The sequence below is a fragment of the Oncorhynchus clarkii genome, chromosome 6 (genome assembly GCF_045791955.1).
Source record: "Oncorhynchus clarkii lewisi isolate Uvic-CL-2024 chromosome 6, UVic_Ocla_1.0, whole genome shotgun sequence".
Classification (NCBI taxonomy): domain Eukaryota; kingdom Metazoa; phylum Chordata; class Actinopteri; order Salmoniformes; family Salmonidae; genus Oncorhynchus; species Oncorhynchus clarkii.
In genome coordinates, this window is record NC_092152.1 from 28,091,860 (window position 1) to 28,112,849 (window position 20,990).

At 41.4% G+C, this 20,990-nt stretch overlaps 1 protein-coding gene across 2 annotated transcripts; it reads left to right on the forward strand.

Moving 5' to 3' along the window:
- Nucleotides 1-458: 458 nt before the first annotated feature.
- On the forward strand, nucleotides 459-20,121 carry LOC139410903 (beta-1 adrenergic receptor-like). 2 transcript variants are annotated; one of them, XM_071156561.1, is made up of 2 exons: nucleotides 459-1,006; nucleotides 1,105-2,554. In XM_071156561.1, the coding sequence occupies exon 2, from the start codon at nucleotides 1,105-1,107 to the stop codon at nucleotides 2,449-2,451; it is 1,347 nt and encodes a 448-aa protein (XP_071012662.1). In that variant the 5' UTR covers nucleotides 459-1,006; the 3' UTR covers nucleotides 2,452-2,554. The 2 variants fall into 2 exon arrangements, with proteins under 2 accessions (XP_071012662.1, XP_071012661.1); XM_071156560.1 differs by adding an exon at nucleotides 17,294-20,121 and having other exon boundaries at nucleotides 499-2,453.
- Nucleotides 20,122-20,990: the final 869 nt, after the last annotated feature.

Genomic DNA, 20,990 nt, shown 5'->3' on the forward strand with positions numbered 1-20,990 from the left:
AGTAAAATCACGTAACCTCCGGCAATGCTCCATCAAGACTAAAAAGGAACACCAGTAGTGCAGCACTTGATCACACTGAAGGAAACCTTACCTCATACAAGAATTGGTCTACTAACTAATAGTTAGTTACCTGCTGGGCTTTGAAAGTGAGTATCTTAGAGTGTTTTCCAGGCATGAATCGCCTGTGATTGGTTTAATTCAAATTCTACACACTGGGCACAGGCGTCAATTCAACATCTATTTCACATTGGTTCAACGTTATTTCATTGAAATGACGTGGAAACAATGTTGATTCAACCAGTGTGTGCCCAGTGGGGATTGAGTATGTGGTAGTGACTGTACAGCATGAGCAGATTGCTCCCTGACTAGCAGTGTCTCAGTACACACAGGCAGGCACGCTTCACAGCTCCTCCCTCAGCTAGGGTGTGATTAAAGCCAGTGCACACAGAGAGAGAGAGAGAAGGGTGGAGAGATAGGGAGGGAGAAACACTCAAAGAGGGAGGGGCAGCTACTTGGTGGACTTTTGTGGTTCTTGCAGCAGCGTCACAGCTACTTGCTCTCGACAGTGTGGCATCACTCTCATATTACACAAGGCGAAAAGCGCTCCAGCCAAATACTACAATATGTATGATTGGATTTATTTCACAGGTATAAGGGTTGGCCTTCTTTTTGAAAAGTTTTTCTTTACTTCTTGAATTGGTTGTTTGTTTCACTATCCTCTCCATGGATGTATAAAACTAAGGCAAAATAAGCAAAAAGGATTGTAAAGTATTTTTTATTTTAATTTGTACATTTTGGATGCATTGCACTGACAAGACAACATGTTGTTGTCAGCGACATTAGAGGAACTTCTCACCAACCTTTTTTGTCTTTGGAGACAGACATCCATAAACCACTGGTAGTGTTTGGAGGATCTGGACACTGGCCAGTGATACATGAAAGCTGTTTTACGTTTGCTTTGAATGAATAGAAGCGAGAGGATGTGACATAGAGAGACCAAGTTCTTGTGAGTTTGACTTTAAAAATGCTAGTACAAAATGTATTTTTTTACCCTTAATACATGAAAAATATATTTTCACTTTGTGTATCTCTCTGCTTATGAAGATGGATTTCAACTTGAGTAGCACAGTGCTCTATGCGGTCAACAGCACTGTGACCCCCTTCCTCAACAATACAGGACCCTACCATCCTGCAGCGGGACCCTGGAGTTTATTACTGCTGGTGATCATCATCATGACCATCGTGGTGGGCAACCTGCTGGTCATCATCGCTATAGCACGCACATCCCAGTTACAGACTATAACTAACATCTTCATCATGTCCCTGGCCTGTGCTGACCTCATCATGGGGGTCCTGGTGGTCCCTCTGGGGGCCACCATAGTGCTGACAGGGAACTGGCAGCTGAGTGACACCTCTTGTGAGCTCTGGACCTCCGTAGACATGCTCTGTGTCACGGCTAGCATTGAGACTCTTTGCGTGATTGCAGTGGACCGCTATATTGCTATTACAAGGCCTCTCAGGCACAAGGTTCTGCTTAATAAGTGGCGTGCCCGGTTAATAGTGTGTGTGGTTTGGATTGTGTCTGCTCTGATATCCTTTGTGCCCATCATGAACCAGTATTGGCGAGCAGAGGATGACCCGGAGGCCGTGCTGTGCTATCAGGACCCTGCCTGCTGTGACTTTTTGATCAACCGGACCTTTGCCATTATATCCTCTGTAGTGTCATTCTACATCCCTTTGCTCATAATGATATTTGTCTATGCCAAAGTCTTCCTTATAGCCACACGACAGGTACAGCTCATAGACAAGATCCGTCTGCGCTTCCAGAGTGAGTGCCCAGTCCCCCAGACGCAACAGCTGAGCCACCACAGTAACAACATCCTGCCCTTGGGCTATGGAGGCTCCTGCAGCAGAAGCAGCACCAGCTCAGCTCGCAAGAGGAGCTCCAGGCGAAGGCCTTCACGGCTAACGGTTATCAAGGAGCACAAGGCCCTCAAGACCTTGGGCATTATCATGGGCACCTTCACCCTCTGCTGGCTGCCTTTCTTTGTGGCTAACATAATCAACGTGTTTGACAGGAATGTGCCCCCTGGAGAGATCTTCCGCCTGCTCAACTGGCTGGGCTACATCAATTCTGGCCTCAACCCCATCATCTACTGCAGAAGCCCTGAGTTCCGCACTGCTTTCAAGAACCTACTGGGCTGCCCCTGGTTTTCCACCCCACGATTTAACATCTTCTACAAGGAGCTGCGGACACGATGCCCCTGCTTCCTGGGTTCGGCTGAGGCAGGGGCGGCCTCTTTTCAGAAGCCCCCTGCTGCTGCCACGCCTGAGGGTGAAGAGAGCATGGCCAGCAGTCAGAGCAGCTATAAGAGTTTGGAACCTTCCCCAGGACCCCCACACTCCAACGGCATCACACAGTTCAGTGACTTCTCAGAACCAGAAAATTAATTGTAAGTTTCTTCTTGTTATGATTTCAAATTTTGCACACTACATTTTCTCATTCCATGCAGTAAAATACTATAAACAATGCATTAAAAAAAAATTGCACAGATAACTGGGTCTTTCCACCAATTCAGTGGCTTTTGAGATACAGTGCCTTCAGAAAGTATTCACACCCTTTGACTTGTTCCAAATGTTCTTGTGTTACAGCCTGAATTTAAAATAGATGAAATGTAGTTTTTGTATCCCTATAACTACACACAATACCCCATAATGTCAAAGAGGAATGACGTTTAGAAATGTTTACAAATGAATAAAAATGAAAAGCTTAAATGTCAATAAGTATTATTATTTAGGCTTGTTACGGCAAGCCTAAATAAGTTCAGGAGTAAACATTTGCTTAACAAGTAGCACGTAATAAGTTGCATGGACTCACTCTGTGTGCAATAATAGTGTTTAACATGATTGTTGAATGACTACCTCATCTCTTTACCACACACATACTGTAAGGTCCCTTAATCGAACAGGGAATTTCAAACACATATTCAACCACAAAGACCAGGCACGTTTTCCAATGCCTGGCGAAGAAGGGCACTTACAGTATTGGTAGATGGATAAAAACAAAGAAAAGAAGACATTGAATATCCCTTTGAGCCTGGTGAAGTTATTCATTACACTTGGAAGGACACTGCTCAGGAACTTCACCATGAGGCAACGGTGACTTTAAAACAGTTACAGAGTTTAATGGCTGTGATGGGAGAAAACTGAGGATGGATCAACAACACTGTAGTTTATCCACAATATTAACCTAAATGACAGAGTGAAAAGCAGGGGCGTAAAGTACTTAAGTAGAAATACTTAGTACTATTTAAATAGTTTTTGGGGGGTTTTGTATTTTACTTTACCATTTATATTTTTGACAACTTTTACTTTTACTTCCCTACATTCCTAAAAAAATATGTACTTCTTACTCCCTACATTTTCCTTGACACCCAAAAGTACTTGTTACATTTTAAATGATTAGCAGGACAGGAAAATGGTCTAATTCACACACTTATCAAGAGAATAAGTGGTCATCCCTACTGCCTCTGATCTGACGCACTCACTAAACACAAATGCATCGTTTGTTAATTATTTCTGAGTGATGGAGTGTGCCCCTGGCTATCCGTATATTTTAAAAACAAGAACATGGTGCCGTCTGCTTTGCTTAATATAAGGAATTTGAAAAGATGTACACATTTTACTGTTGATACTTAAGTATACTTAGAACCAAATACTTTTAGACTTTTACTCAAATATTATTTTACTCGGTAACATTCCCTTTTACTTGAGCAACTTTCTATTAAGGTATCTATACTTTTACTCAAGTATGACAATTGAGTACTTTTTCCACTATTGGTGAAAATAAGGAAGCCTGTATAGAATACAAATATTCCAAAACATGCAACCTGTTTGCAATAAGGCACTAAAGTAACACTGCAAAAAAATGTGGCAAAGCAATTACTGTTTTGTCCTGAATACAAAGTGTTATGTTTGGTGCAAATCCAATACAACACATTACTGAGCGCCAATCTTCAAACAGCCCTCACACTAAATTCCAACCTCAGTGTGGAAATATAACAAATCAAGTTTTTGACTGTACTGAGTCTTTAAAGGGAACTTTATTGAATATAAAATTCAATATTGGTGCACAATGTCTGCTTAAAAGATCAAAGGGATGCAAAAGTCCCTCATTTTGTGGAACGACCCAACTCACATTTTCACGTTTCAGCATTTGCACTATTAGATTTGGTAATGATAATCTTGAGAAGACACTATGGTCCATGTCTAAGGTGCTCAGTGTGGTCAAAATGAAATGCTTGTGCACATTTTAGCTCTGATAAAAGTTTTAGTCTATTGCCCACAGGACAGGCAGTATGTTTGGGAATCTGCGTAAATGTGTAATGTCTGTGGTAGTAGAAGAAAAATATTGCATCAGTGGTCTGACATGTGAGCATTAAATAGTTTTCTTAAACTTTAGGGCTCCTCTTATCTTTAGCGGTCTACAGCTGTGAAGAATGATCTGAGAAGTCACAACACATCTTTTGTTAAGTAGGACACTCTGAACTTCAAATATCCCTATTTCTCTCTTAATACCATCAAATACTGTCAGAGGAACCTTTTTAATGTTTAGAAATCCCAAAACTGTGAAAGACAAGCTTTTTGTTGTCATGCAAGGCGACTAATTCTCAACCCTCCCGTATCAAAATGAGAAAAAAAAGTTGAGTGACATAATATTATTTCAGTTAAGTATTAAAGAAAAAAACACTTTAAAATTGATTTAAAGATGACAGTTTTATGACAAAAAAATGCAAGCATACTGTAAACCAACGCAAGCTCTGAACTGAAAAGTTTTGCTTGTAAAATAAAGACAGACCAAATAGTATGGGCAATGAAATGAAATCAACCAAAGTACAGGAATATAAATTATGTAGATGCTATACATTTTCAGTTAAGTCCTAATTGTCTTTTCAATGTAGGCCTATTGATATCTGATATTTTCCTGTAATATTGTTGCAATACACTACCATAAGTTAAATAAGCATTTTACAAGTGTTTACAAGTTTTGTGTTTGTGTTTGTGTGTGTGTGTGTGTGTGTGTGTGTGTGTGTGTGTGTGTGTGTGTGTGTGTGTGTGTGTGTGTGTGTGTGTGTGTGTGTGTGTGTGTGTGTGTGTGTGTGTGCTGTCAATCATTCAATGCATCTCTATTTAAGAATGAAAATAAAAATGGAAGAATACAATCACATCAACGGGGGTTGAACTGCTGCAATCCAGAGGGCATGATTAGGATCGTATCTGTAGTTTTAGCGGTATACCATTGGGAAACGGGAAATGTTTTTGGTAATCAAACAATCTCTTGAATCTTTCCCTCACATGTTTCATAGAGCTCACTGGGCATGCATGTTGAATATCAGGGAGAATCCATATTTGGATATGTTCTGAATACATCAAGGTGCTGTGTCCGACTAAAATAGATTTGGCAGAACCATGTACAATAAATAAATACACTCAATGCTTACATATTCAAAGATAAGCTGATGTGGGAATATAACATTGGAACATAATGTGAAATGTAATATTTATATTTCCATTATCTTGATCCATAAATATCAAAGTAGTTTGTTTAAACACGGTAGATGAACTAGTTGCTGGTACCATATTATGTTACCTGTAATCCATCTTTGAATCCAGCTCATGTCTACTTTATACAAATTACTATCAGATGTCCACGGTTTTTCTCTAAGCAACAAATATCAAATCCACATCAGTAATTTTGTGCTTCTGTAGCTGTATATGTAGCTGTATATGTTGCTGTATATGTAGCTGTATATGTAGCTGTATATGTAGCTGTATATGTAGCTGTATATGTAGCTGTATATGTAGTTGTATATGTAGTTGTATATGTAGTCGTATATGTAGAAGTACATGTAGCTGTATATGTAACTGTATACTGTATGTAACTGTATATGTAGCTGTATATGTAACTGTATACTGTATGTAACTGTACATGTAGCTGTATGTGTAACTGTATACTGTATGTAACTGTATATGTAGCTGTATATGTAACTGTATATGTAGCTGTATATGTAACTGTATATGTAGCCGTGTTTATCCAATGGCATTGAAGAGTATACCACCTCAGACATCGGCTTCATCAATAATTGCACCGACGACGTAGTCCCCACAGTGACCGTACATATCCCAACCAGAAGCCATGTATTTCAGCCAACATCTGCATCGAGCTAAATGCCAGAGCTGCCTCTTTCAAGGAGAGGGACACTAATCTGGACACTTATAAGAAATCCCGCTATGCCCTCAGACGAACCATCAAACAAGCAAAATCAATACAGGATTAACATTGAATCCTACTACACCGGCTCTGATACTCGTCGGATGTGGCAGGGCTCGAAAACTATTATGGACTACAAACGGAAACCCAGACGCGAGCTGCCTAGTGACACAAGCCTACCAGACGAGCTAAATGCCTTTTATGCTCGTTTCGAGGCAAGCAACACTGAAGCATGCACAAGAGCATCAGCTGTTCTGGATGACTGTGTGATAACGCTCTCAGTAGCCGATGTGAGCAAGACCTTTAAACAGGTCAACATTCACAAAGCCACGGGGCCAGACGGATTACCAGGACGTGTACTGAAAGCATGCGCGGACCAACTGGCAAGTGTCTTCACTATCATTTTCAACCTCTCCCTGACCAAGTCTGTAATACCTACATGTTTCAAGCAGACCACCATAGTCCCTGTGCCCAAGTAAGCGAAGGTAACCTGCCTAAATGATTACCGCCCCGTAGCATGTCAGTAGCCATGAAGTGCTTTGAAAGGCTGGTCATGGCTCACATCAACAGCATCCTCTCGGATACCCTAAACCCACTCCAATTCGCATACCACCCCGACAGATCCACAGATGACACAATCTCAATCGCACTCCACACTGCCCTTTCCCACCTGGACAAAAGGAACACCTATGTGAGAATGCTGTTCATTGACTACAGCTCAGCGTTCAACACCATAGTGCCCACGAAGCTCATCACTAAGCTAAGGGCCCCGGGACTAAACACCTCCCTCTGCAACTGGATCCTGGACTTCCTGAATGGCCTCCCCCAGGTGGTAAGGGTAGGCAACAACATGTCTGCCATGCTGATCCTAAACAATGGGGCCCCTCGGGGGGTTGTACTTAGTCCCTTCCTGTACTCCCTGTTCACCCACGACTGCGTGGCTAAACATGACTCCAACACCAGCATTAAGTTTGCTGACGACAACAATGGTAGGCCTGATCAGTGACAAAGATGAGACAGCCTATAGGGAGGAGGTCAGAGAACTGGCAGTGTGGTGCCAGGACAACAACCTCTCCCTCAATGCAAAACAAAGGAGCTGATCGTGGACTACAGGAAAAGGAGGGTGAAACAGGCCCCCATTCTCATTGACGGGGCTGTAGTGGAGCGGGTCGAGAGTTTCAAGTTCCTTGGTGTCCACATCACCAACAAACTATCATGGTCCAAACACCAAGACAGTCATGAAGAGGGCACAACAAAACCTATTCCCCCTCAGGAGACTGAAAAGATTTGGCATGGGTCCCCAGATCCTCAAAACGTTCTACAGCTGCACCATCGAGATTATCCTAACCGGTTGCATCACCGCCTGGTATGGCAACTGCTTGGCATCTGACCGTAAGGCACTACAGAGGGTAGTGCGTACAATCTAGTGCATCACTGTGGCCAAGCTTCCTGCCATCCAGGACCTATATAATAGGCAGTGTCAGAGGAAAGCCCATAAAATTGTCAGAGACTCCAGTCACCCAAGTCACAGACTGTTTACTCTGCTACCACATGGCAAGTGGTACCAGAGTACCAAGTCTAGGACCAAAAGGTACCTTAACAGCTTCTACCCCCAAGCCATAAGACTGCTGAACAATTAATGAAATGGCCACCGGACTATTTACATTGATACTGCTGCTACTCGCTAATTATTATCTATGTCACTTCACCACTTGTACAAATTACCTCAACTATCTTGTACCCCCGCACACTGACTCTGTACCGGTACCACCTGTATATAGCCTCGTTGTTGTTATTTTGTGTTACTTTTGATTATTCTTTACTTTATTTGGTAAATATTTTCTTCTTGAACTGCACTGTTGGTTAAGGTCTTGTAAGTAAGCATTTCATGATAAGGTCTACACTTGTTTTCGGCGCATGTGACAAATAAAGTTTGATTTGATTTGTATATGTAGCTGTACGCTACCATGCTCTTTAACACCAGATCTTACTGTGTTGTGGGACCTTAACTACCAGTTGATTATCAATTTAGAACCTGAAGGTTAATACAGCTAAGAAAACATGAATATAACATCTTTGATGAAAAAGGACTGCATTATAAAAATACACGACAGTAAAGTATGTCCAAACTTTACCAAATGAAAGTGTGAATGTCTCATGCAGAGCAACATGAGCTGATCAATGTTTAGCCTGTATAGAGAAGCTTCCCAATAGTTGAGTGGTTTTTATGCCTCTGCTGGGGCCCCTCTGCAGCCTGTCCAACACCACCCGCAGCTGATAAAGCTTTATCACTGGGCCACAAGACTTCCACTCACTGGGAGACGCTATTTACAAGACAAATAGGCGAAGGGAGCACACGGTTTGGTTACAGTTGGACTGCTAAACATGTCTTACCAAACCAATCCAATTTGCAGAGTCACTCCATACACTATACAGATGCTGGGATCAGGTTTCCTTTTTAATGACTACCAATTCCCTCTAACAACTTCAACCATATGTCACAACCTGGCTCTTAGATGGTGACAAGCAAGGGACACGTTGGCAATTGAATAACAACAAATATTTATTAAATAACAAAGTATAAAACTACAAAGGAAAACTAACCTGAGAAGTGTGAAAGTAGGCTTTTATTTATCCAAACAGTTCATTTGTATCGTCACATTTGTTTCTAGATACATGTTATTTAGCAGACGCTTTTTTTTATGCTGCCATCTCTGAGGTCTTTTACAGATAGAGCCAATCAGTTGGGCAGGAACATGGGAGACATTTTAAGAGCACATAAAGTATTCCTTAAAAGTAGCAGAGCCTGTCCAGTTCAGCCTGAGAAAGAAGGCTATAGCTCAGTGTAATACTACTCACACCGGCACTGCAATGCTTTGAGATAGATTTGATAATGTCAGGAAGATCAATGTGTCTCAGACAAACTGGGCCGTGGCTTTGACAGTATATCGAATGTGGATGATAAAGCGTGTGCACCATATTAGCTCGGCAGGCAGGGCAGCTAGGCTAAGACACGGCATGAATCAGGGATCTGTGGTTAGGCTAGGACAGTGATTCCCAACCGGGGTACTAGAACCCCTGAGGGTACCTGTCCTATCCACAGGAGGTACTTGAGAAGACTCATGAGACCATAGGCCTACTGATAAAATGCACATGAGGGGTACTTCACTGTCTCATAATGGTTGAGAGGTCTTTGAAACGTCAGTGGGACAATACTAACAATTAATAACTATTCTTATTAAAGTGCATGACAAACAGCCCTAAATAGGGAATAGTCTGAGCTTTGTTCAAATGACTGCTTATACATTGTTCTTGACAAAGTCGATGCCACATGGGCAATTCATGGTAATTATTTGTTCTCTCAAATGTGATACTGATAGTGCTGAGCATGGGGTAGAGAAAGATAAGCACCCAACACAGAGCAACAGATAGCAGTGCAGCGTTGTGTAGGTTAGCTGTCATCAACAGATGTTTTATTTACGTGACAGACCTCTAGGCACGCAGTCGGCTGCCCATATAAGTAGGCACAGTGGCTTACTTTGAGTTTCTGTCACGTATGCACCATGTTGTCTGGGTGGATGTTTTCTACATTTTCCGTTAGGCTTACCCCATTTCATGAATTCCATTTACTGTATGAATTTGACATGTAGTATATGAATAGGACATGTATGGAATAGGACATGTGGAATAGGAATAGGAAATGTAGTACAGGAATAGGACATGTAGTATAGGAATAGGAAATGTAGTATATTAATAGAACATGTATGGAATAGGACATGTAGTGTAGGAATAGGACATGTAGTATAGGAATAGGACATGTAGTATAGGAATAGGACATGTAAGATATATGAATAAGACATGTACGGAATAGGACATGTAGTGTATGAATAGTACATGTAGTATATGAATAGGACATGTACGGAATAGGACATGTAGTATAGGAATAGGACATGTACGGAATAGGACATGTAGTGTATGAATAGTACATGTAGTATAGGAATAGGACATGTACGGAATAGGACATGTAGTATAGGAATAGGACATGTACGGAATAGGACATGTAGTGTATGAATAGTACATGTAGTATAGGAATAGGACATGTACGGAATAGGACATGTAGTATAGGAATAGGACATGTAGTGTATGAATAGTACATGTAGTATATGAATAGGACATGTAGTATAGGTAAATAGGACATGTAGTATAGGAATAGGACATGTACGGAATAGGACATGTAGTGTATGAATAGTACATGTAGTATAGGAATAGGACATGTACAGAATAGGACATGTAGTATAGGAATAGGACATGTAGTGTATGAATAGTACATGTAGTATAGGAATAGGAATAGGACATGTAGTATAGGAATAGGACATGTAGTATAGGAATAGGACATGTAAGTTATATGAACAAGACATGTACGGAATAGGACATGTAGTGTATGAATAGTACATGTAGTATAGGAATAGGACATGTACGGAATAGGACATGTAGTATAGGAATAGGACATGTAGTGTATGAATAGTACATGTAGTATATGAATAGGACATGTAGTATAGGAATAGGACATGTACAGAATAGGAATAGGACATGTAGTATAGGAATAAGACATGTAATATAGGAATAGGACATGTAGTATAGGAATAAGACATGTAATATAGGAATAGGACATAGTATAGGAATTGGACATGTAGTATAGGAATAGGACATTTACGGAATAGGACATGGAAATGGTTAATTCCATATGGTAGTCTTTTAACTAGCACGCATAGCAGCAAAATAAGCAAATCTGTTTATGTCCTCAGAATTTCTCATAACAAACAGTAATGTTTTTTGGAGATCTATAGAGTGACAGCTGCTACTGCATTAGTCCTCATGATGCGGCAGCGCTACATACAGCCTCTTGTAAAAGTTATCACACACTCATTCTCTTTCATAAGCAGTGGCCTGCTCGGGATGGGTCAGGGGGAAGGTGATAAGACTGTAATGAGAAAGGAAAACACTTAGTGATAGAACACACATTCCTATGTGTCAATCTTATCTTTAAGCACGGCAGTGGCGTATTTGTTTTCAGAAAAAAATAATGATTAATTTTGAGTCAACACTTCAAAAGACCAATGATTGGCAAACGATGTGATCTGATTTGTCAAAAGACCAATTAGTGGCAAAAGAACAGCATTGGGCTGTAGGTGTAAATGCAGCCATAGTTGTCAACTCCTGGAAGCTAAATGCCATGAAGAACTTTAGAATTCTAGAGCAGGGTTTGATTTTATTTATATTTGAGAAAAGGCTTAGGCCTGAAAAAAATAAAGATACGGCCTCTCGGGTGGTGCAGTGGTTAAGGGCCACCAGAGACTTTGGGTTCACGCCAAGGCTCTGTCGTAACCGGCTGGGACGGGGAGGTCCGTGGGGCGACGCACAATTGGCACAGCGTCGTAGGGATATCCTTGTCTCATCGCGCACCAGCGACTCATGTGGCGGGCTGGGCGCAGTGCGCGCTAACCAAGGTTGCCAGGTGCACGGTGTTTCTGGTGTTTCTGGCGGCTGGCTTCCGGGTTGGATGCGCGCTGTGTTAAGAAGAAGTACGGCTTGGTTGGGTTGTGTATCGGAGGATGCATGACTTTCAACCTTCGTCTCTCCCGAGCCCGTACGGGAGTTGTAGCGATGAGACAAGATAGTAGCTACTAAACAATTGGATACCACAAAATTGGGGAGAAAAAAAGGGGGGTAAAATTGAATAAATAAATAAATTAATAATGTATTGTTGTATTGTTTGATTATACAAGGCCAACACAATCAATATTGCAAGTTTGATTTCTGGAGCACCATTTCATTGTTATCTTCAATTGAACCATTCAGCAAAGAGTGCATAGCTGTTTTGTTAACACTGGAGCCAAACTGAGATAGAATAGTTCAGTTCAGCCATGGGACAAAAGGAGGAAGACTGTATAATAGAAAGACGCCGTTATCACAAAAAATGTCATGTTTGATTATCATACTTATTAAGCATAAAAAATTCAGAGCCTCAATGTTAGAAGAGAGGTTGGTTTTATAATGGCTTTGCAATCATTAGCTAAGTGGCACTGACTTTTGTGTTTGCCCAGGCACTAAAAGGTTATGGCTTAAATTGCCATCTGACAGAGTCATACCAGGGCTTTAGAAAGGGGAACCTATTGCAGCTTTCTGTTGAAATTCTTTGTGGGCTGTGTCTGGAACAGTAATGTCCATCTGATGGCTGATGGAGTAAACTCTCTTTCTGTATGCTACCAAGCAACTGAGACTGAGGCATGATCCAAACACCACGTCCCTCAAAATAAACATGTAGTGTGTCAGGCATGATTATCAAATCTCCCTCCCAAAATACAGCAGATGAAAGATTCCTAGAACTCACATCGCAAGGATATCACATGAAATCCACAGAAATCCTAGGTTAAGAAGTTTCTGTGCAGCACCTATATTCAGTTCAGTAATTGCTTTTGTGAAATAGCACTCACGAGGCATCACAACAAGTAATGAAGGCCAACATGTTGTGGCAGTGTGAACTCAACTCTCAAATGCTTATGTTCAAAGCAAATTGAATTGCTCAGACACATTACACTTTTCCCCCTCTGAACTTTCAGCTTCCATTTGTTTGGCATGGCAACTATATCAGGCAAGAAATAGCTTTTGGATAGAATCCACCAAGCGTAGAGGCGGTGGAAATATGTCCATCTGCAGGCCTGCCTAATATACTGAGTGACTCAGAGCACCTGCCAAAATTGGCTTATTGCTCCAAATGACTGAGTAAAACATTTATACACACTTTAGGTGCCACCAGAACTATTTTTAACAGACATTGGTGATGCCTGAGTCCTTTAATAGAACTGCATGCTGAGTGTGTAATGCCACACAGCTAAGTGTGAAATCTACATCCCTGCCCCTGTAGACTGGAATGCAGCGATGTATTGATATGAATAAACAAATACATTGTACTCTGTTTTAGATCATTTGTCAGTTAAACAGCATTATCAACTGTAAAATGCCATTGTAAGTACAGTCAATGTTTAGAAAGGCTAGTCATAACAGTTAATATATGAATTGATTTTTCTCATGACAGGATCAATGCTGCATGAAATACACTACACATGCATTCCAGTTATACTACAGGCATGCAGGATAGTCACAAAAAATAACCAGTGAAACAGGAAATTGATCTGCTGACAGATGAATGCACTAAGGCTAAGCCTTTCCATTCGGTCTCAAATAAATCACATTGTACAATCTTTAACACAATGGTCACTTTTTCAGATTACAGCCAGTGACAAGTATTGTATATCAAAAGTATGGTCAGGATTCCATACAAAGAACAATTGCAAAATGTAAATGTCGTTCTCAGAGTGGCCATTGCAAAAGAGCTCTTTATATGTGCAGACGACCATAACAGACCAAGCATTACCCTTTTTATATGTGAGCACTGACAATAACTGAGACCTGCACAATATCGATTAGGAGTCTTTTGTTGGATTAGGATGGGATCAAACCTCGGAGAACATAAAACGAGGAACAGGATAAGAGGAGCATGGTAATGTGAGTATCTGATCAAATCCTACATCTAAAGCATCAAGAAGAAAATGGTGGGAGTTGAGTAAGCAGTTCACTATGGGACAAATCCAAATGTTAAGCCAAAGTTTTACTTCGCTGTCTACAGCTGAGTAAAGTTTAAAGAAATTGGCAAGTAACTTACATCAACTTTATCTCATCGATTGTTTCTTTCATACTTACTGTACCATTGATAGTAATGACCGGAGAGAAAGATCTACGCGTTCGAAGGTTCTTAATTTTAAGGAACCATATGTGCTCCAGGTGGTTCTTAAGACACTGCAAACAACTTGATTGAAATATTTTAATGCCATCAATCATTGGAATCAACATATTTTTACAAAATAATCCCTTTGGCCCCAAACCTCCCAAGGGCCATACCTCACTTTCTGACCACAAAGTACACTTTACCCTGTTGACAGGTACTGTAAAAGAAAATACACTTTACCCTGTTGACAGGTACTGTAAAAGAAAGTACACTTTACCCTGTTGACAGGTACTGTAAAAGAAAGTACACTTTACCCTGTTGACAGGTACTGTAAAAGAAAGTACACTTTACTGAAATGATGGATGTCCCTGCATGAGACTTAACAAAGTTTTAAACTGCACAGGCAATTCTTTCCCTCAGAAGTCCACGTGAAAGTACAATACTTGCTGTATAAGGGATGAGGGTACTTCTCTAGATTTCTCCAACAAAGCAATGGTGGGCATTGTTTATATTTTCCTGTGTAGACATGCACTGTACAGTTGATAGGATCAGAATCTCTGGCATTTTGAAAAAATTATTGGTTGAGCAGGGAGTATGTTTGTGGGAAAGAGAAACCTTAAGAGTACACACTACCATGAAGTGATTGATGGGAATAGGAAGGACATTAATCAATCAGGATAGACACATTCAAAAGCTCAAAATCAAATAAGCAGTAAAACGAACTGTTATTGTTCCCCAGTCTGAAGTGAACCCAAATCACATAATGTTCAATATGGTAATGTGGGTTACACATTTCAACCTCCTTCCACCATGTTAGAGTCATCTCTCCCACTGTGCATTTGCCAAGTCAAACAAACACATAATCTCCTGATGAGACAGTTAGTTGGCCTTCTTGTCTAGATGTTTTAATAGTAAAGAACATGTGCTTGGGATTTCATGGGAAGATGGGATAAACAACAAACAAGTCTGATATTGCAAAGCAATAGTACAGTGAGGGAAAAAAGTATTTGATTCCATGCTGATTTTGTACGTTTGCCCACTGACAAAGAAATGATCAGTCTATAATTTTAATGGTAGGTTTATTTGAACAGTGAGAGACAGAATAACAACAACGAAATCCAGAAAAACGCATGTCAAAAATGTTATAAATTGATTTACATTTTAATGAGAGAAATACGTATTTGACCCCTTCTCAATCAGAAAGATTTCTGGCTCCCAGGTGTCTTTTATACAGGTAACGAGCTGAGATTAGGAGCACACTCTTAAAGGGAGTGTTACCTATATAAAAGACACCTGTCCACAGAAGCAATCAATCAATCAGATTCCAAACTCTCCACCATGGCCAAGACCAAAGAGCTCTCCAAGGATGTCAGGGACAAGATTGTAGACCTACACAAGGCTGGAATGGGCTACAAGACCATCGCCAAGCAGCTTGGTGAGAAGGTGACAACAGTTGGTGCGATTATTCGCAAATGGAAGAAACACAAAATAAAAGGCCTGGGGCTCCATGCAAGATCTCACCTCGTGGAGTTGCAATGATCATGAGAACGGTGAGGAATCAGCCCAGAACTACACGGGAGGATCTTGTCAGTGATATCAAGGCAGCAGGGACCATAGTCACCAAGAAAACAATTGGTAACACACTACACCGTGAAGGACTGAAATCCTGAAGCGCCCGCAAAGTCCCCCTGCTCAAGAAAGCACATATACATGTCCATCTGAAGTTTTATTTATTTATTTATTTTTTTGAATTTTTACCCCTTTTTCTCCCCAATTTCGTAGTATCCAATTGTTGTAGTAGCTACTATCTTGTCTCATCGCTACAACTCCCGTACGGGCTCGGGAGAGACGAAGGTTGAAAGTCATGCGTCCTCCGATACACAACCAACCAAGCCGCTGCTTCTTTAACACAGCGCACATCCAACCCGGAAGCCAGCCGCACCAATGCGCCGGAGGAAACACCGTGCACCTGGCCACCTTGGCTAGCGTACACTGCGCCCAGCCCGCCACAGGAGTCGCTGGTGCGCGATGAGACAAGGACACCCCTACCGACCAAGCCCTCCCTAACCCGGGCGACGCTAGGCCAATTGTGCGTCGCCCCACGGACCTCCCGGTCGCGGCCGGTTACGACAGAGCCTGGGCGCGAACCCAGGACTCTGATGGTACAGCTGGCGCTGCAGTACAGCGCCCTTAACCACTGCGCCACCCGGGAGGCCTCCCATCTGAAGTTTGCCAATGAACATCTGAATGATTCAGAGGACAACTGGGTGAAAGTGTTGTGGTTAGATGAGACCAAAATGGAGTTCTTTGGCATCAACTCAACTCGCCGTGTTTAGAGGAGGAGGAATGCTGCCTATGACCCCAAGAAAACCATCCCCACCGTCAAACATGGAGGTGGAAACATTATGCTTTGGGGGTGTTTTTCTGCTAAGGGGACAGGACATCTTCACCGCATCACAGGGACGATGGACGGGCCATGTACTGTTAAATCTTGGGTGAGAACCTCCTTCTCTCAACCAGGGCATTGAAAATGGGTCGTGGATGTATATTCTAGCATGACAATGACCCAAAACACACGGCCAAGGCAACAAATTAGTGGCTCAAGAAGAAGCACATTAAATTCCTGGAGTGGCCTAGCCAGTCTCCAGACCTTAATCCCATAGAAAATCTGTGGAGGGAGCTGAAGGTTTGAGTTGCCAAACATCAGCCTCGAAACCTTAATGACTTGGAGAAGATCTGCAAAGTGGGACAAAATCCCTCCTGAGATGTGTGCAAACCTGTTGGCCAACTACAAGAAACGTCTGACCTCTGTGACTGCCAACAAGGGTTTTGTCACCAAGTACTAAGTCATGTTTTGTAGAAGGGTCAAATACTTATTTCCCTCATTAAAATGCAAATCAATTTATAACATTTTTGACATGAGTTTTTCTGGATTTTTTGTTGTTGTTATTCTGTCTCTCACTGTTCAAATAAACCTACCATTCAAATTATAGACTGATCATTTCTTTGTCAGTGGGACAAAATCAGCAGGGGATCAAATACTTTTTTCCCTCACTGTATATTTTGGCTAATAGGGCATCAACATTCCTCTAAATAAATTCTCATTAACCAAAATTACATTCTTAGTTCACAGTGAATTATAGGCTTTAACAAAGTCTGGAATATGACAGTGTCTCAGAATATGAAAATGACAGGAATATGAGCCCAAAAATTCTAATTTATCCTTATTCACTCAGTTTCACATTACAGGATGGGTGAAAGATTTGGAAACAAATCTCAAGAAATTAAAAACATCAAAAGGCCAACCCCAACAGTGATGTTCACAACTGACTGAGCAGAGATTGGAATGGCTAAGATGAGACTGCACGAAGAACAACCTAATAATGCAGATGCACTGGCCCTGGTGAATATGGGCAAGGAAGATTTACAAAACCCCGAGGAGGAGAACTGGACTGGGCAGTTTGGGTTGGCTGGCCTGGATATTTGGGAGCGGCACCAGTTTAAAGGTCCAGATCACAAGACTTGAAGACTAACTGTGTCAACACAGCACCCTGAGGAAGACGGTTCACTGCAACCCAGCATTAAACCATCATCATGGACTGAGGTATCCTGGCCTTGTCTGCCAACAACACGCTCACAGCATACTGTGTACAATAGGATGGACTCTTTCTTTACAACCAGGAATGATTGCAGATGTGTAACAGTAATACACCGTAGATATTCATGCACAATGTGTGTGACCTCTGGTGTAAAGTGGGCAGTCAGAATAAATGGTGTACATTATCTAATGCAAAGTTATTTATTTATTATATCCTCACTATCTGCACATGCAAAACTTGTCAACTTAACACAGGAATATCATGTTAAATGTCTTTACTCTCCAGTAATGTCCATAGTGTAGCAACACATTTTCTATTCAGTGTTCATGTCATTAACCTCTTCACTGCCAAATCAACCTAATTAACTGCACTTGAAATATAAGTGTTCTTATCAAGTGATCTGCCTAAATAACACTGGTAATAACCAGACCCATTAACATACAGTACCAGTCAAGAGTTTGGACACACCTACTCATTTAAAAGTTTTTCTTTATTTTACTATTGTCTATGTTCTAGAATAATAGTGAAGATATCATAACTATGAAATAACACATATGGAATCATGTAGTAACCAAAAAAGTGTTAAACAAATCTAAATAAATTCATAGTAGCCACCCTTTGCATTGATGACAGCTTTACACACTCTTGGCATTCTCTCTACCAGCTTCACCTGAAATGCTTTTTTTTCAACAGTCTTGACGGAGTTCCCACATATGCTGAGCGCTTGTTGGCTGCTTTTCCTTCACTCTGCGGTCCAACTCATCCCAAACCATCTCAATTGGGTTGAGGTCGGGTGATTGTGGAGGCCAGGTCATCTGATGCAGCCCTCCATCACTCTCCTTCTTGGCCAAATAGCTCTTACATAGCCTGGAGATGTGTTGGGTCATTGTTCTGTTGAAAAATAAATGATAGTCCCACTAACTGCAAGCCAGATGGGATGGTGTATCGCTGCAGAATGCTGTGGTAGCCATGCTGGTTAAGTGTGCCATGAATTCTAAATAAATCACTGACAGCGTCACCAGCAAAACACCCCCACACCATCACACCTCCTCCTCCATGCTTCACGGTGGGAACCACACATGCGGAGATCATCCGTTCACCTACTCTGCATCTCAGAAAGACACGGCGGTTGGAACCAAAAATCTCAAATTTGGACCCAGACCAAATTACAGATTTAAACCGGTCTAATGTCCATTGCTCGTGTTTCTTGGCCCAAGCAAGTCTCGTCTTTTTATTGGTGTCCTTTAGTAGTGGTTTCTTTGCAGAAATTCAACCATGAAGGCCTGATTCACACAGTCTCCTCTGAACAGTTGATGTTGAGATGTGTCTGTTACTTGAACTCTGTGAAGCATTTATTTGGGCTGCAATTTCCGAGGCTGCAGCAGAGATAACTCTGGGTCTTCATTTTCTGTGGCGGTCCTCATGAGAGCCAGTTTCATCATAGCACTTCATGGTTTTTGTGACTGCACTTGAAGACACTTTCAAAGTCCTTGAAATGTTCCGCATTGACTGACCTTCATGTCTTAAAGTAATGATGGAATGTCATTTCCATTTGCTTATTTGAGCTGTTCTTGCCATATTATGGACTTGGTTTTACCAAATAGGGCTATCTTCTGAATACCACCCCTATCTCGTCACAACACAACTGATTGGCTCAAACGCATTAAGGAAAGAAATTCCACAAATGTACTTTTAACAGGGCACACCTGTTAATTGAAATGCATTCCAGGTGACTACCTCATGAAGCTGGTTGAGAGAATGCCAACAGTGTGCAAAAGCTGTCATCAAGGGTGGCTAAAAGCTGTCATCAAGGGTGGCTGAAGAATCTCAAATATAAAATATATTTGGATTTGTTTAACCTTTTTTTGATTACTACATGATTCCATATGTGTTATTTTATAGTTTTGACATCTTCACTATTATTCTACAATGTAGAAAATAGTACAAATAAAGAAAATCCCTTGAATGAGTAGGCGTGTCCAAACTTTTGACTGGTACTGTCCCTATTTTATAAAAAGTGATATGTAACTCAAGATATTGTTTGCAATAAACAGTCATGAATATAAGTCAAGGACTACCAATGTCAACCTATGAAAAGCTAAGACCATTTGGAGCATCAGCCACACAAAATGTACCATCATCAGGTGTACTGACATACAGCCAAATACATTCTCATTGTACTTCGTACACACAGCAGAAAAATATGCATCTCTGCCCTAAGTCACTGACGACAGACATTGCTTTGACCCATAAGATCTAGTAACCATCGCTTGCATCTCATGCAGCTCATAACTTATTTATTGTGTGATGACGAAGCAGTGAATGAGATTGATGTGATTCCAAAAAAGAACCTTGAATATTGTCATGAACTAAGTCATTATGAATTCTGACAATGTGTACCTCTACAAACCTTTCACTAAACATATGACTGACTGTACAACTGAAATAAATGACAAGGTTTCCATGATCCTTCTCACTTTTGTCATTGTGCGAGAGAGGGACAGACTGAGAGACAGAGAAAAAGAGTGAGTGAGACAGACAGTGACAGAGATTTAGAGACATAACAGAGTGAGAGAGAGAGAGAGAGACAGACAGACAGACAGGCAGACAGACGGACGGATGGAGGGAGGGGGGGAGGCAGGGAGGGGGGGGGGGGGGTGGAGGGGGGGGGGTGGAGGGGGGGAGGGAGGGCAGACAGAGAAGATGGGCTGAGAGAGGGTCAAAGAAATAGTGAGTGAGAGACTGAGAGACAGAATCTTGACTATGAAGAGAGATACATTTAGATGTAGAGTCTCTCTCTCGCTCTAGGAGAATAAACCCTGGACTCTCTCTCACTATAGGAGAATAAACCCTGGACTCTCTCTCACTATAGGGGAATAAACCCTGGACTCTCTCTCACTATAGGGGAATACACCCTGGACCGCATAATGCTCACAGTAACTGCGTGGGGTTGGAAACAGTCATGCTACAAAAACATCCTTATCTCCTCAACCTCAACTCCTTGGGATGGAAACAATTATCCGGCTGGAGTTCAACTCGATTCCTATCAGGTAATGAGGGTTTTTTAAAAGTGGCAGGCCGGTAAAGTATTCATTAATCACAACACAACCTACTGTGGTTTATAACACTACTACTATACAGGCCATAGTATATCAAAGGTGGCCAAAGCCAAGCAAGGCGCTGTGGTGTAGACGACAGATTAACCCAATGACAAAGCCAGAATTGAGCCATTTGTTGTTTTTCAAAGTTAGGGTGTCTAGCCAATATGATTATAAACACCAATGAACAAGTACAAACAAAATACAGTTTGGTATGTTCTGCAAGGACAATTATG

Coding starts and splice junctions, on each gene's coding strand:
- LOC139410903 (XM_071156560.1), top strand. CDS start 1,099: ATGAAGATGGATTTCAACTTGAGTAGCACAGTGCTCTATGCGGTCAAC.